This window comes from Pelmatolapia mariae, linkage group LG7, assembly GCF_036321145.2.
Source record: "Pelmatolapia mariae isolate MD_Pm_ZW linkage group LG7, Pm_UMD_F_2, whole genome shotgun sequence".
NCBI classification, from domain to species: domain Eukaryota; kingdom Metazoa; phylum Chordata; class Actinopteri; order Cichliformes; family Cichlidae; genus Pelmatolapia; species Pelmatolapia mariae.
The window spans coordinates 56,489,874-56,506,406 of NC_086233.1; the positions used below are offsets into that span (position 1 = coordinate 56,489,874).

The 16,533-nt window shown below is 42.4% G+C and overlaps 1 protein-coding gene across 3 annotated transcripts in view; it reads right to left on the reverse strand.

The window, feature by feature from the left end:
* LOC134631492 (membrane-associated guanylate kinase, WW and PDZ domain-containing protein 2-like) overlaps positions 1-16,533 on the reverse strand; it is a 90,583-nt gene that overhangs the window by 50,436 nt on the left and 23,614 nt on the right. For all 3 annotated transcript variants that reach the window (XM_063479895.1, XM_063479893.1, XM_063479896.1), the window contains exon 2: positions 14,955-15,071. In XM_063479895.1, coding sequence (XP_063335965.1) covers positions 14,955-15,071 — 117 coding nt within the window. The remainder of the gene's footprint in view (positions 1-14,954; positions 15,072-16,533) is intronic.

A 16,533-nucleotide genomic window follows, 5' to 3' on the forward strand; every position in this document is an offset into this window, starting at 1 on the left:
CCAAACCTCTCAGAGGTGACGCTGCAAGTAGGAATACGAGCACCACCGAGATTTATGGCTTAAATGACTTAAATCCACAATAAAACAGAAAAGCTTGGAGCTGCCACTCTGGGAGGGAAAGACACTGTCTGCCTCAAACCCTGACAGCGAAGAACTACAGAATATTTTCTGTGGATGTGTGTGAGGGAGAGAACAGAGAGAGACGATGTAGAAACACAACAAGGAAAGTCCATTTAGAGCAAAAGCTAAAATAGATGATATACTGAAATAACTCAGCTGGGTGTCAGATGATAAGAGGACAAAGACCTTTGCTAAATTATAGAGTGGAGGGAAGAGTGGCAAGCAGAGAAACACAGAGAGAGGCAGCAACAGAGGAGACTGAGAGAGGGGGGTAAAAGGCTGATTGGTTAACCTCGCAGTGCATCCACAGCAGCTTGCAAGTGTGTTTGAGAATGTGAACTGTGTTCATTCGCATATTTATATAATTAGACAGGAAGTCACCGAGAGGGAGAAGCAGAGTGGTGGAGATTCAGGGCTAAAAATAGACTATCGATGGACTGATTAACATAATAAAGGTTGGGGAAAGGCAGTCAAATGATACGGTCTCTGCGCGAGGATGTGTGGGAACGAGGAGGTGTGTGTGGAGTGGGGGTGTCAAGCGAGTCTCTCTTATTAATAGTTAATACTGTAATCTATAGACACAGAGCACGGGATGTCATTATTTTCTCCAGAGTTCTTATACTCATTATCCTCCACAGTAATTTTAATAAATTTGTGGTTATAATACAAAGAACATTTATATGATAATAGGACTGAGCAGCAAACCCAGACTAGTAAAACTGGATGTGCATAGTTCCACAGAATCATCTCTGAGTCTCTGTGTGCATACAGTCAGGCTCACAAGTATTTGGACTGTAAATTTTGCCTCTACACACCAGCACAGTGGATTTTAAATAAAGCTATCAAGATGTGATTAAAGTGCAGACTTTCAGCTTTAATTCAAGGGGTTTTTACAAAAGCATTGCATTAACCGTTTTGGAATTTAAATAATTTTTATACACGGCCCCCTTTTACAGAGGAAAAAAAAAGTAATTAAGCAATTGGCTGACAAGCAGTTTCATGGCCAGGTGAGGCCAGTTTCCTCATTAAAATTAAGCAGAGAACATCTGGACTGTATTACACAGTATGACGTCCAAAGAGATGTTGGTGTGACTGAAGGAGGCCATCATTAGGCTGGAAACGAAAACAAAGCAGAGATACAGCAAAAACTTTAGGAGTGTTGGAATCAACGATTAGGTATATTCTTAAAAAGAACGAACACACCGACCAGCTCAGCAACACCAAACGGCCCGAGGGACCACAGAGACAAAGTACAGGGTGACAGACTGTTTTCCCCAGCTAAGAAAAACCCTTTACAACATTTAACCAAGTCAAAATGAGGTCAGCGTGCCATTGTAAAAAGTCTTTGGACAGATGAAACCAGGCATAACTTCTACCAGAATGATGGAGAAGAGAAAAGTATGGAGAAGGAAAGAAACACATTATCACATTAACGGTCAAACATGTTGGAGGCAATGTCATGGCACGGGCACGTATGGATGCAGGTGGAACCGTTTCACTTGTGTTTATCGACGATGCGGCTGCTGACAGAAGTAACAGGATGAAAGTGAAGTGCACGGACCTGTATCATCTGCTAAGATTCAGCCAAATGCTGCAAAACGGATTCCCAAAACAAAGAAACCGGCCAAGTCAGTCACCTGATGTTAACACAGCAGAGCGTGCTTTTATTGTTATCGAAGACAAAGCTGTAGTAAAGGCCTAGCAGAGCATCTCAGAGGAAATGAAACAGCATTCGGTGGTTTCTAGACTTCAGGCAAATTTGTCTTTGCCTGCAAAAGATTTTCATCCAAGTATTAAAAACAATCCTTATGTGTAAAATTATGACAGTTTGTCCAAATAACTTTAAGCATCTGAAAACAGGAGTACGTCAATATAAATGTGGAAAAAATAGAAATACTAAACAGTTAATTTAATATTTCTTTTAAAAAAAGCTGAAGAGCTGAACGTCTGTACTTCAGCCACGTCTTGATTGTTTAATTTAAAATCCACAGTTGTGCTGTACAAAAGCGTAGCTGTTTGTGTCACAAACCTCATATTCGTTTCTACATCTCATCTGTAACAGCGATCAGGTTGCGGTGGGAGCTGAGTGAATTTGTTACATAGACTGAATTAACACCAAATCTAACTGTAACTAAAAATACTCCCTGAAAAGGTGAATAGCTGTGACACTCTTTCACGATAATCCTCTAGTGGGCTAAACGAGGAGGTTTATACGTGCATGTACAGAAGTGATAGCACACTAAATGTAGGTCCATTCTCACCTTATTATGCTGCACATCTTTTCAACTGAATTAGCACGTGGTGCTTTCTTCTTATCTGTTTAACCATGCTACATCCTTTGGTGGGTATATATTAACATAATATTCAAAATTCTGACCATTTCATGTATGCTAAAAAACTACAACATCTATAAAGAAGATGAGGTAGGAAGACACAATCTTGTTACAGTGTAATCAAAAAATAGAGAGACAATGCACTGTCCTTAAAACGCTGAACCCCTTTACCCAGTCCTTTCTAGCAGAGAGCAAGCAGAGCACCACAACAGACTGTCTCAGTTACACATCCATCCATCCTTTCTCCTGATTCTTGTTCCAATTTACCTCGTCGCTCTTCGTTCCACTATAGCTGATCTCTGTCCCCATTACTCCCTCTCCGTCTTTTTTAATCCGCTCCTCTTTCCCTACATTATTCTCCACTCCTCTCGTCTCCTCTTCAGGCTCCGTCTCACACTTTGGTCTTCTCTTTCATTCACTCTCCTCCTTCCGTCTTCTTCTCCCCGGTTGGCAGATGTGAAGTGTGACAGCAGGTCTATAGAAGAGGTATGATCGAGCACACACACACACACACACACACACACACACAAGCATCCTTATTTACACTACAAAGCCTGGGCTACAGATGCAGCGACACAACATGGCAACACTCTGACAGGAGCGTATGCTCTCACGACAACACGTCAGTACTTGGCAACACAGACTCACCATGGTAACAAGCAGCAATATCTACATGAGCTGTTCATAAATAATATTTATGTCAGGTATGACACACCGCTTTGCATGTGGAGCCGTTTTACTAGTCACAGTGTCAGAGGTCTTCAGTTTGAACCTTTTCTGCTCTGCACCGCTGCAGGTGTGTGCTCATCGCCGACTCTTACTTCATCAATCAATTACTTTTGCAGCATGGCTACCCAGAGCTCACACCTGGTTACCTCGGAGTAATTTACCTGTTGTTTGAGCAGACAGGTTTTACTCTGAAAGGAACTGCAGGCTGGGAGGACTAGGAGACTTGGATGTCATGTCTCAGTGTAAATCTCTCTCAGGGCAGAAGGATGCTCTGCTCCACATTTCAGTCTAGCTGCAATCAGCAGTGAGACAGCAAGAGAGACAAGCGTGAGACTCACTGCTCACTCTGCTACAGACAAACCAAATTTAAGGTGGACTTTCTAAGCTTTTCCTTATTTCCTGTCACATATATACTGCTGCAGTGGAGAAAGCTTCAAATAATGAAGGCTGTGCATTTATACATTATCCCTATGATCCAGAAGCTCAGGCTTCACACAGCTCCAAACGCTCAGTTTCAAACAGATTCTGCTCCATTCTTGGCTGCAGAATGGAGCAGAGAGGATATCCGTAATATGGACATCTCACTTCACATTTAAGACTGTATAAAGGTTAAAACAAGCAGAATTATTGAGCTTTGGATGTGCAGTAGGTGGATCTGTTGTTTGGGTTAAGAGTTAGGCCGGCTGTTTATCCTTGATTTTTCCTTATTTCCTTACCGAAGACATTGGGAGAAACGAAAAGACATTTCAAACCACCACAAAACAGGAATGGCACAGTGGTGTGGTGGTTAGCACTGTTGCCTCACAGCAAGAAGGTACTGGGTTGAAACCTCACCTGGGGTACTTCCATGTCTTTGTGAATTCTGACTTCCTCCCAAAGGTTAATTGGTGATTATAAATGTGACCGTGCAGTAGGCGTGAATATGAGCGTGAACAGACTGGCGACCTGTGCGAGGTGTATCCTGCTTCTCACCCTAGGATAGGTTACAGGCCCCCTGTGACCCAGGAAAACAGGGAAAATGGATAGACTGAGAAAACAGAAGTCATATTGTTCCAGACTTCTGGGATACCAAGAACCTGGGAGTGATCTTTTGACAATGCTCACTTTTTATGAACAAATATTGCTGTCAAAGCTAACTTAGTTCAGCTTTAGTACTTGTGAAGTTGAAGCCATTTCTCTCCCTGAGAGACTTTGAAAAGGTTAGAGATGCTTTCATTTCGTCTCAGCTTGACTATTGTAATAGTTTTTTTTCATTCAGGTGTCAGTCTGTCTTTCTTTGTCGACCGCAGCTGCTCGGGTCCACAGTCTCCTGCATCAACTCCCAATCAGTTTAAGATTTGATATTGTTTTTTTAAGTCATTACACGGGGTAGTGGCCCCATATCTCTTTCCACTAGATCACCGAGGTCTGCTAAGCAGATGCTCTGAGGTCCAGAACCAACATCTGGATATCACACCTTTACTGTGTTTGCTCCTAAATAACAGAAAAAATTGCTTTTCACATCTGGATTTCTCCAGAAATCTTTAAAACTCCCAGAAAAACTATTTATTTTGGAGTTTTTAAACCTGAGATTTGTTTTCTTACTTGTATTCTTTAAATATTTTTTATGTTATTATTATCTGATTCTCTCAGCTGTACAGCAGATTGAAGAAGACAGATGTTGACCAAACACAGTGATAAATTGGCTTGACGTATTCTAAATTACACTGACTTGCTCATGAAACTGCATCAATCTTGTCGACCCGTTCGGTGCTGGAAAGTGAGTAACAGTAATTCTTTAAAATGGTGAACTATTCCTTTACCTGGCAGTTTCAGGAAGGTTGCATCATTACTGATGTCGAGCAGCGTATTAAATAAATCGTTTATCAATAAAAAAATTAATCCTGTCTCTTGCACCAAGCACTGAAAATGTCAAAGAGCCTTAACAGCATCTTTAATCAAACGATGGGACGTTAGCCGGTTAACTGACTTATTCCAGATTTTTTTTTTAAAGTGATTATTTATCTGTACGTGTTGACTTTTTAACATTTGGATGCACATATTATAAACTCGCCGCGTCACTTGGAGACTGTGTTGCTCATTTTTCATATGAATAACTATTTTGCATTTTTTCTTATGAAGATTTTTTTTATTGTTAACGGCACATAAAAACATGAGAAAATGCTCTAAAACCAGCTAATGTCTGCCATTTTTGCAGCCTTGACTTATCAACCATCTGAATAATTGGTGCAGTTATTCGCTAATGTATTGGAAAAAATGTCAGTGTGTTCATGCTGTCAATAATTATTCACATGTAGAGTTATCAAAATAATATTTTATGCGTGTTCTTTCCCTTTTAAAGCAGTCCGGGTTAAATGACATGTAATTTCTGAGTAGATTAGATAGTTTTCTATCTAATTTTTTTTCCTATTGGAGGAAAGTGTCTTTGCAATCAGAATAATGCCAGAGACTTTATAGGACGGAAACACCAACAATTCGATTGTCTTGTCCCTGGTCCCACAAGCAAATGCTGCACTGACAGCTGCCCGCGGTACAGGACCATGGCAGTTTTAACTGCTTGTTGGCAGACATGTCTACTTACTCTACTCACTGTTGTGTAGCAAAGACGTAACAGCATCAATAAGAAGAACATTTTCAGAGACCTTTCATTGTATATAGTAATACTTGCAAAGATATTAAAGCTTGTTTTTTTTTAACAATATTTGATTGTTTAATGTGGCTATTGCTCAGTGGTCACCATCGCTTATCTTATTCAGCATTGGGTGGGGGTGGGAGTGGCTGGAGCCTTTCCAGGCTGTGATAGGGCAAGAGGTTGGATACACCCCAGACAGACCACCAGTCTCTTGCAGGGCTAGCACAGAGAGACAGCCAACCATTCACACTCACATTAACGGCCAGTTCAGAGTCACCAATAACCTTAACAGATAAGCAGGCAGAAGATAAACTCCACGCAGAAAAAAAGCCACAGCAGGTTCAAACTCTGGATCTTTGGATTGCTCACGTGTGTTCATTTAGAAGGGGTTTTAAAATAAGATCCTGGAGACTATACCATGGGGCAAAACTTTCCTATTAAAGGGATCTGGTAATGTACTGAACACAAATATGCTCTTATATTGACACCAAACAAATAAGTTAAACTCAAATCAGCTCTAATCTCAGCAACTCTCTGCATACCACCAAAACACACCTTAAAGTATTTTTCTATGTGTTTTTTTTCCTTCAGCTTGACATATTTTCTATGTTTGGACATAAAAATGAAATGAAATTCCGTGTGTTTTTAGCTTGTCATTAAAACCCAAGACTATCACAATGCATCTGTCAGTTACTCCGTCAGAAAGGGAGACAAAATATGGTTTTCTAGGGAATTCAAAATTCCTCCGTAAACTAAAGCAGGCAGTCAATTAAACCCCTTCTTTAAATGATACCTGGCAGTGTGCATTCAGATTAAACACTGCAGCAGGTGTGGAGCTCCTTCCATAAGTCTGTCTGTCAGATCCAGAGGCTGCTGCAAAGACAACTGCTTGCTAGATGTATCAGCGTCTGGCGGAGTCGGTGTCTGCGTGACATTGAGAAATTACCCTTGCACCGAGGAATTTCCTGCGGTGATGGAAATCAACCGCGACAGGCTGAAAAGCACCTTTATTAGTCTGCAGATCTGAATGACGAAGGATGAAAGCGGGGGGCAGGATAATCCTCACACAGAGGCGGTGTATGGTATACTTACTGGCCACTTTGTTAGGTACACCTGTTCAACTGTGTGTTAATAGGAATATGTAATCGGCTAATCACATGGCAGCAAATCAGGCACGCAGACATGATCAAGATGGTCTGCTGAAGTTCAAACTGAGCATCAGAATGACACTTATGACAACCAAGGTGTGCAGAAGAGCATCTCTGAACACACATCCTACCTCAAGCAAATGGGCTACAGCAGCAGGAGACCACACCGGGTGTCACTCGTGTTAACTAAGACAAAGGAAACTGCACAATCTCATCAAAACTGAACAACAGAAAAGAAAATTGTTTATTCTCAATTTCTGCTGTGACACATCCATCCCTTCTGATGCCTGCACCCAGCAGGAAAAGGCACCATGTCACAAAATTCAGGCCATCTGATTTCTCTAGCATGACAATGAGCTCATTGTACTCAAATGGCTTCCACAGTCAACAGATCCCAATCCATTAGAGCACCTTTGGGATTTGGTAGAACAAGAGATTCACATGATGGATGAGCAGCCAACAAATCTGCAGGAACTGTGTGATCCTGTCATGTAAATATGGACTAAAGGAGAAAAGTTTCAAACACCTTGCTGACTCAGTGCCTCAAAGAATTAAACTCTCAAAGCAAAAGTACCAGCAAGATGCACCTAATAAAGTGGCCAGTGAGTATGCTTATGGCAAAAAGTAAAGGTTAACCAGTGTAAAACACGTGAACTCACTGAGGTGTAAGTGTGCAATGACCATTACAGAATGAGCCAAGCTTATCACGCACATCTTTAAACTACCACAGAGAGAAAGCAACAGTGGTGGAGTGGAGACAGGAACATAAATATAAAACGCTTCCAAAAAAACAAAGAAACAAACCAACAAACAGGAAAACTCATTTTGTGATTAGCTGCTGAGTGAGAGGATCACACTGAGGAGAGGGAAATAAGGAGGTAAGACGACACCTGTCCAGAGCTTAACATGGAAAACACTTTGCAAACATAACCAATTCATTAATCATCTTCAATATTTACCATTTTCATTTCATAAAATTCATATCGTTCACTCGCAGTTTCTTTCATCTGTGGAACAACATTAATCCAGTGTGCCAATCACACTGCAGGGAGCACAGAACCACATCAAAGCATGTCAGCCAGCTCTTTAACAAGAGCAAGCCAGCAGGCAAATCACCCCTTTAAGGAGCGAGTCCCTGAGGGATGATGTATTCTCCCCCCCTTTCTCTCTCTCTCACATACGCACACACACACACATATATATATAAAGAGTCAAAAAACACACAAAACCTTAACAGAGAATGGCATGTAAAACTCCCATGATTCATTTATTAAACCAGCCTATTAAATCTCAAGACACAAACAGAATAATCAATGCAACAGTGTACAAAGAAACCCCACAAATGCACACTCACGCATAAGTACAGTGCGTTTCTGTGCATATACGAGCAGATCATTCTCCCGCAGATCGACACACGAGAAAGTAATTTTATCTTTATCACTTCGCTGAACTTTGCCATTATCATCATGACAAACATCCTGAAATAACTGTCATCACTCCTCTTCCTCCCCCTCTGCCTCATCATCAGCCACAGTGCTAAATTAGAACTGAGGCCCATTCACATTCATATTTGTAAATATGAGTGTGATTTAATCAGCAATCTATAAGCAGGATTTAACTCTTGATAAGTAAAACGAATGCATTCCGACCGCAAACCTCTTCGTGATTAAATTTTAGAACAAATTTCTGGATGCAGAAATTTTTCTTCAGTCGGTCAAATTAAATGAGGGAAATAAAAAAAATTAAAAAAATCAAACACAGATGGAAGTGGGAGAATTTGGTAGATAATGGCAGCGACAGCTCCCCTTCCCGAGCAAATCGTTTCAGATGAATGGACTGAGTGTTCATTTAGAGGTGCAGAATTTGTTCCTGTGTATTTATAGGTGCTGTTCATCTGACTGCACATTATCAACAGGATAATGAATTCAAATCCAACTTCGACACATCGCCACATTGGAAAGCATGCTGTCTGAGCCAAAAGGTTGCGGAAGTGTGAGTGTACCAATGACTGTGAGGAAAGCAGAGAAAACTACAATATGAGGCTTCAGCTGGTAGATGCACACTGTCCAGTCGTACACACACTGGTGACCGATTTTAATTTTTAACGATCCTTGTAAGTGTTGCCAAGCTTTTCTGAGGCTCTTCTTAGCACTAAAGCACTCTAGCTTTCTTCAGTGCCTTCACTGCAAATACACTCAGTAGTGTGCAAACAGTTAAAAAGGGGAAAAAGTAAAATGAAGGACAGTGCTGGAGTAACACAAAATGAGAGCAGTAGTTTTAAACAGCTTTTCTTAAAATAGCTGTATTTAACTACAGCACTGTGCAAAAGTCTTGATTCACTCCCTAATTGCTTATATATATATTTTGCTTCCAAGAGGTCAGATGCTTTTGTAATTATTTTTTAACATGGTCTTGAGGAATAGCTTTCCAGGCTTTATGAAGGTCTTTCCAAAGATTTTCTTTCGGGCGCCTCAGGAGGTAGAGCGGCTGTCTCCTGATCGAAAGGTCAGTGGTTCGCTTCCCGGATCCTCCTGTCAACATGTTGAAGAAATCTTGGGCAAGATACTGAACCCTGATTCGCCCCCATCGTGGTGTCACTGCATGTGTGGATGTAAGAGAAGGCACTTAGGTATAGAAAAAGTGCTTTTATGAATGTGTGTGCTATTGGGTGAATGGAGGTTGTGTTAAAAAATGCTTTGAGTGCTCATTTAGAGTTCCTATTTAACTCATTTTAGCCATTGGCACGGCGACCGTAACTCTGTTAACATTTGTGCTAGAGACAAAGCATATATATGAAAACATATCTTACCATGGTGTACACTTTGTCCTCCTAAAATCTGAGGAAACTACAGCCGGTGGGCAGTTTCTTTCCAAGAAATGGGGGGGGGCAGACAGAACCTGGGAGATCTGCACCTTCAGTTCATTCACTGAAGACTCGTTAGAAATGCTCTCAGTGGAAAAGTGGAGGCCAAAGAAACAGGGAGAAAATGCTGAGATATGCTAAATTAAACAAGAACTGGACCAAAAATCTGTTACAACAGGTCTTATGGAGTGATTAATTCACACTTAAAAATTCTGGGTCAAACTGTCACCAAAATGAGAAGGAAGGTCACGAGGGAGCATCCACCATATCATGACAACGATCCCATACCTGGATAGAAAACACATTCCCAGAACCTGGACCTTAACATTATTAAAGCAGCATCCTTAACAGACAACTGGAGAAATATTCCTACTTAATGAAATTACAAAAATCTTGTCTAAGAGAGTTTCTAAGAGGCTTTGAGGGAGAATAAAGATGGTCATATCAAATACTGACTTTTAAGCTGCTTGCTTTAAATGCTGTATTTCCATGTTATTTCTTAACATGTTTAAATCACTGCACCCATTTCCAATCCTCCCAGCAAAATCTAAAGAAATGAGCGGTGGCTCTTTTGCACACTACTGGATTTTTATTTCATGTGCTATATCACTTCCTGTGTACTATGACCAAACACTGAATGGTGTGCATTACCACGAGTGTGTATTAAGATCTGCTGCATGCATTAGGGTTAGAAGGTGTCTTTCATCTTCCACAAATTTCCCACATCACCGTGATCATTATCAGACATCCGTCACCCCTATCACCATCACCATCTGAAGCATCTTGGCCCTGTTCAGCTCAACATCTTTATCTGCTCCTCCTCTGCAGTCTGAGGAGGATTCCCTGTCGGAAGCTGCAGGGGAGCATGTGTCCAGAACAGTGGATGTAAAGTGACAGAAGCTGCATGTATTTATAGGCTATCTGAGTAGAGGAATGTGCTGCTCACTGTTTAAGCTATTTATAGAGCCTTTTACTGATGCCTCTGAGTAGAGTGGAGGAAAGGAGATGGTTCTCCCGGGTATTACTTACGAGGCTCCCTCATATCACGTCCGACCTTCTTCCCACATCTCTACCCTCCATCCTCTTAACATCCACTTGCATCGACTCTTGTTTCTCACTTTCCATCTTCTGCCGCTGACTTCTCCCCTCCCCTCTCTCCCCTGCTGATCTCCTCCTCTTTACCTCCTCTTCTCCCCATTTTCCATCTTCTCGCAGAGCCTCTTTGCTCGTGTCCACATCCATCACCTTCACCCCCCCTCGCTCCCTCAATTTACTGTACCCCCACCTCTCTCCTTCCTCTTCTCTTGTATTTTCCAGATGTTTTCAATCCTTTAGAAAAATTTCCCCGTCTTACACTCTCATCTGCACTTGTATCAAAGAGGCACTCACATTGCTAATATGCAGAGAGCAAAACCATTTTAAACTCTTCTCTAAATTCCTAACAGCAGGCGCTCTGACAGGAGCTCAGGCTCTGAAGTGGTCAACATAGCCCTGCAAAATCAAATAAAATAGCGCTGGAAATTTTCAAAAGCTCAAAAGGCTTGAGAAGTTAGACTGTCAAACAGCAGCAATCTCATCAAATGGTTCAACCTGAAATGTGGGATACCTCTCTCAAGTTTTACTACATACACGTCCAAAAATCTCCCTTTCTGCCAATATTGTTTCTACTGCCTGACACTTTTACCAGTTACTGTGTCACTTAAAATCTTGTTTACTCTTATTTTTTTAATCTTTCTCAGTCTTCAGTGACTGTTATCGCCTGTCCTAGTACAAAATATGTACATGTCCTTGAAGTGCTCGTCCTGCTACCATTTGTGTGCCTTCTGAAGCGTGAACGCATGTGCAAAATAAACCTGAAATAAGTAAAAATCCACAAGCAAACAAAACAGAAGACTCAGAGACACACACACAATAGGCTGCAGGCCACAATACAGCATCTGTGTACGGTTATTAATGACCGAGAGTAAACGAGTATGTTCAATTCATTATTTTTGCTGAAAGAATGGACAATCCTTAAGCTGAATGATGTAACAGGATGCAGTAGTTGATGTCAGCATGTGAGTCTTCTAGCTGTATGAACACACGCACGCAAACACACACGCACACACAGACAGACACACCTCCTCCCACGTCCTTGACAGCGTGTTGTGATGCAGAGTGGCGTCTGCTCGTCAAGCTGACAGACCGGCACTGACAGCGTGGTCAGAGCGCTGCAGACAAGGGAGAAAAAACACTGATTTTATAACGCTCCAAACCACAACAACAAACAGCCCACAGGGCACGAGCAGTGCAGCACTCAGGACCATCAACCTTGTTTTTGGCCCTTCTGATGTTGTGTCACTGACGGTTGAGCAACGCCTGCTTATGCGAGTCTCAGACCGCCAAGAAATCGTGCGTTGACTATACACTGATCAGCCACACTAATACCACCTTTCAAATATTTTGTAGGTCTCCTTGAACAGCTCTGGTGAGGCATGAACTCCAAAAAAACCTTCTGAGGTTTATGACATAAACAGCAGGTCATTTAAGTCCTGTGCAGGTGAGGAGAGGGGCCTCAAGGCCAGGTCAACAGAAGGTTGAACGCATTCCAGAAATTACAGCAGGGATTTGAGGAGCACGGCAGTGTGGCTTTATCCTGTTGAAAGAGATGGCCGCTGCCATCAGGAAAAAAACCAAACCAAACCAAAAATGTTTACGTAGGTACAAAAGCTTCCACATGAATGACAGGACCCAAGATTACCCAGCAAATCGCTACCTAGAGCATCAAACTGTCTCTGCCGGCTTGTGCCTAAACACATCATCAGACCATCAGAACACCTTCCTTAACTGCTCTGCTGTCCGGTTCTGATCAAAACTTGGAAGGATGGGAATAAGCACACAGCTCCCTCTAAATTGAGTGTTCCCCTATTTTTTAAAAAAAAGAGATATAGTGGAGAAAATATGCCTTAATTTGATAAGACAGTAAAAAGTAAGGGGGGAGAGGGGGTGAATGTCACGCAGCACATGACCTGAGGCGAACTGAGGCTGCTGCAGTAAGGACTTTAGCCTTAAGGACATAGCATGCATGCTGCACCGGCTACAGAAGTGCCCCTCTGACGCCCTTCAATCAGCAATTTGTGAGCCCATGACCCTCTCACCGGTTCACTGCCTGTCCTATGTTGGACCATTTCTGCAGGTACTAACGTCTGCATACAGGGAACACCACACAACACTTCCCTACTGAGGTGCTCTAGCCTCAGTGCTCCTCTAACCATCATACTTTGGAAACTTTCAAAGTCACTCCGATCCTAACGCCCGACCATTTCTCCTGCTTCCAGCGCACCAACTTCCCAAAGTGATAGTTCATCAGCCTGCTCTTTGACAGCTGCCACTGATATTAAAGCCAATGTTATTCACTTCACCCATCACTGGTTTCAGCGTTGTGGCTGATTAGTGTATATGAGACAGCGTAAGTAGTACAAAGTGCTCACCATTAAAATAAATTTGGGGGATTCCTGCAGTATTACAACTGCATTTTAATGACATTTAAATAATCAGCATATGATGATTCAAAGCCGCTGTGCAGGAGGTCTATGAGTTGGAATTTCTATAATCTTCATTACACTGTATCAGCTTTGTTAAGTGATAGGCAGTTAATTATGGGGATGTCATTACTGCTCACACACATCACGCAGAATGAGCATCTTCCTGTTCCCATAAAGCCCTGGAAGGGGACTATAATTGCACATTGGCGACAAAACCACCAAAACAGACACGTGCTGCCCTTCAGCCTCAATAGGGCAGAAGTGTTGAAGCTTAGCCAGTCCACACCACCTCTGTCGTCACCCTGTCAGTCTGCCTTCACTGCACTATTACACAGCCAACAGTCTGAGAAAGAAAGAGGCACGGAGAGGCAGAGGGAAGGAGAAGGAGAAGGAGAGGCCGCCTGGAGTTAAAATTGAAAGGGAGAGAAAATGTGATGAAGTGAGGTGGTGACCAAAAGAAATCAAAGAGGCAGAGGAGGGTGGGAGGGGAGCAGGGGGAACATGAGAGAGAGTGAAAGCAGAAGATGAAGACGGCGGGAAAAAGAGGAGAAAAAAAAGAGAGTGATAGAGTGATAGTGAGAGAGAGAGAGGCTCAGGAACTGTGCAGCTGTGGGACCGTATTAAACAATCACTTCTGTGTCAGCAGCTCAACACACCGGCAGAGAGGACATCTAGTATAGTAGAAGCAGCCAGTACAAAAACACCCATCGCTGACGTCAAGCCGAGCTCTGTTTCCTCATGCGTCTGTACCAGAATCTGCAATATGAATTGGCCTATTAACAGAAGATAATGAAACATGTCAGATGAGTGCAAAACCCGTCAACAAACATGCATGCAAAGCGAGCTGATCCACACGCTGCATGCAGTCTGCAGACTCAAGCATCGGACCTGATTCATGAGCTGCTGCCTGTATTGACACAGGAAGATCCTACTGGGCCCTGCATCCCCTCAATATTAATCACACAATGACATCGCCGCCCAACAGGCAAAAGGCATACGTGCCGGGGGAAAAAAAAAAAAAAAAAAAAAAACAACCCACAAAAGAACCAAAAAAACCCCGACAAAAAAAACCCATTCACATGTAACATCTCATTTGGTCAGCGTGTAAAATTCATCACACACAGAAAGAAATTTAGAGATGGAGATTTAAATATCCTTTTTAAAAAAAAAAAAATCTGTGTATGTTGTGCTTGTCTAGCATGTGCTAAAGGGGGGGCAGGGCATCACCACAACGCAAGCCTCAAGACAAGAGGGTGGTTGCCGTGGAAACCTCAGGCTGAAAGCTCGGCAGCCGGACGACTGAGGGAAGAGAAGGAGCGATAGACGGCGAGAGACAGAGAATGAGTGTGTGTGTGTGTAAAATAAGAGGGTAACATCTCGAGGGCAAGCGGAGAGAAAGACAAGGTGCGTTAGCTGGTGGAGGAGGGTTGACAATGATATCCAAGAAATGGAGCTAGAGAATGAAAGAGACAATTACAGACATCCAGTGAGGCAGCAGAGAGGATGAGATCAAAGAAGAGTAAAAAAAGAAAAAGAAGAGGAGTGCAGCAGTGATGGAGGCCAGAGGGTGGAAGAGAGGAGCGATAAAGGGTGATGTGGACTCACAGGGAACAGTGCGGAGGTAGAGGTTGTCTCTGATGATTTGCTGGTGGTCGTGGTCCACTGAGCCCTTGGAGAAGCGCAGGTTGAGGTAGTGCCGCAAATCCTTGTCAACCACCCCCCCTAAAACACAAAACGAGCACGAGAGAGAGAGAGGTTAGAGCTTGATGACAACACACACAAACTGGCAAAGGACATTTTTCTCTTGATCCAAGTCAGACTGTTTCAAAAACCACCAAAAGGATTTCAACTGCAGTGGAAGAACAAACACCAGTTATTAAACAAAAAAGGACACACAACTTTAAACCCGTTATGGAAAACTGAAAGTTTAAAATGACGCAAAGCATCAATGCATGAATATCAGTTACTTTAGAAGCTCTTCATCTTCAAGTTTGAGTAATTTTCTTTAATATTTTCCAACAAAAAGCTGAAGCGCGCCAATACAGAATGCACAGACTGTCACAGCTGTTAGCAAAGAGAAACACTGAGGAATATTTTAACAGTATAAAACTTCCTTGAGGAGCAATAAAAGAGAAAACGGCATGTTAAGGGGGGGGAACAAAACACAATTTTGTAGTGTCATGAGAAAAAAATGGCTTGCAATGATTTTCACAACAAAGCAAAACAGCAAAGGCTACTAGAGCAATTGTGTAAACCAGTGATCCCCTTGGGGCTAAATGTGCAGTGTCAGCAGGTTGGGTGACAAAGGCTACAGAGGACAGAAGCTCAAACCTCCTCATTTCTCCCTCTCTGTCTCTGATGATTACGTGCTGTTTGAGCTTTCATCCTTGTCATTATGTCACTGAGCTGAAACAAAGAAAAGTAAATGACAAACAAAATAAGGGCAAAAGGCTAAGGAGCAGGCCAACATATCTATGCGGCATATAGTGTGTGTGTGTGTGTGATAATGTCCATGAATAGTTTCTCCTCCCTTCATGTGAAACCAAAGAAGCCCAGGAGGATGAGAGGAGGGGAACTTATTTTCCACACAGCATTCGATATGCAAAACCATCACATCCGACAGCGGGAGGGATGAGGTTACATGCCATGCATTTACAAATGACAAAAATGCCTCCTCACTCATGCATACTCTAGTGACCTCCTGCCAAATGGAGTTGACAGCGTTCAGGATACCAGTTAAGATTCAGGCAGTGTCTGCCTTTCATAGGAAACTCTTTACATTGGAACCATGCATACACGGCCCTGACACAGGTGACACTGTAATTCTCAAATGATCAGCCCTTTTAGTCTAACATCTTATGTAAACTGACACCATTTTAGCAAGGCCACGAAGCACCATGAAATGCTTCACAAATAGAAAAGAGCGAGGTGAGAGGAGAGGAGAGAGGAGGAGAGGATAGGAAAGGAGGGGAAATGAGGAGAGGAGAGGAAAACAAAGGAATAGATGGAAGACAGGATGAAATCTTGATTGGCATTACTACTAGACAGTGACTGTTCTAGATGGGTTTACCATGATGTCACGCAGCTATGCATTCATGCATAGGCCATATCTCTGACATGTACAGACACCAGCATACATATATCTCTACATACACACCGATACATGCTCAGAGAGAGAAAGACA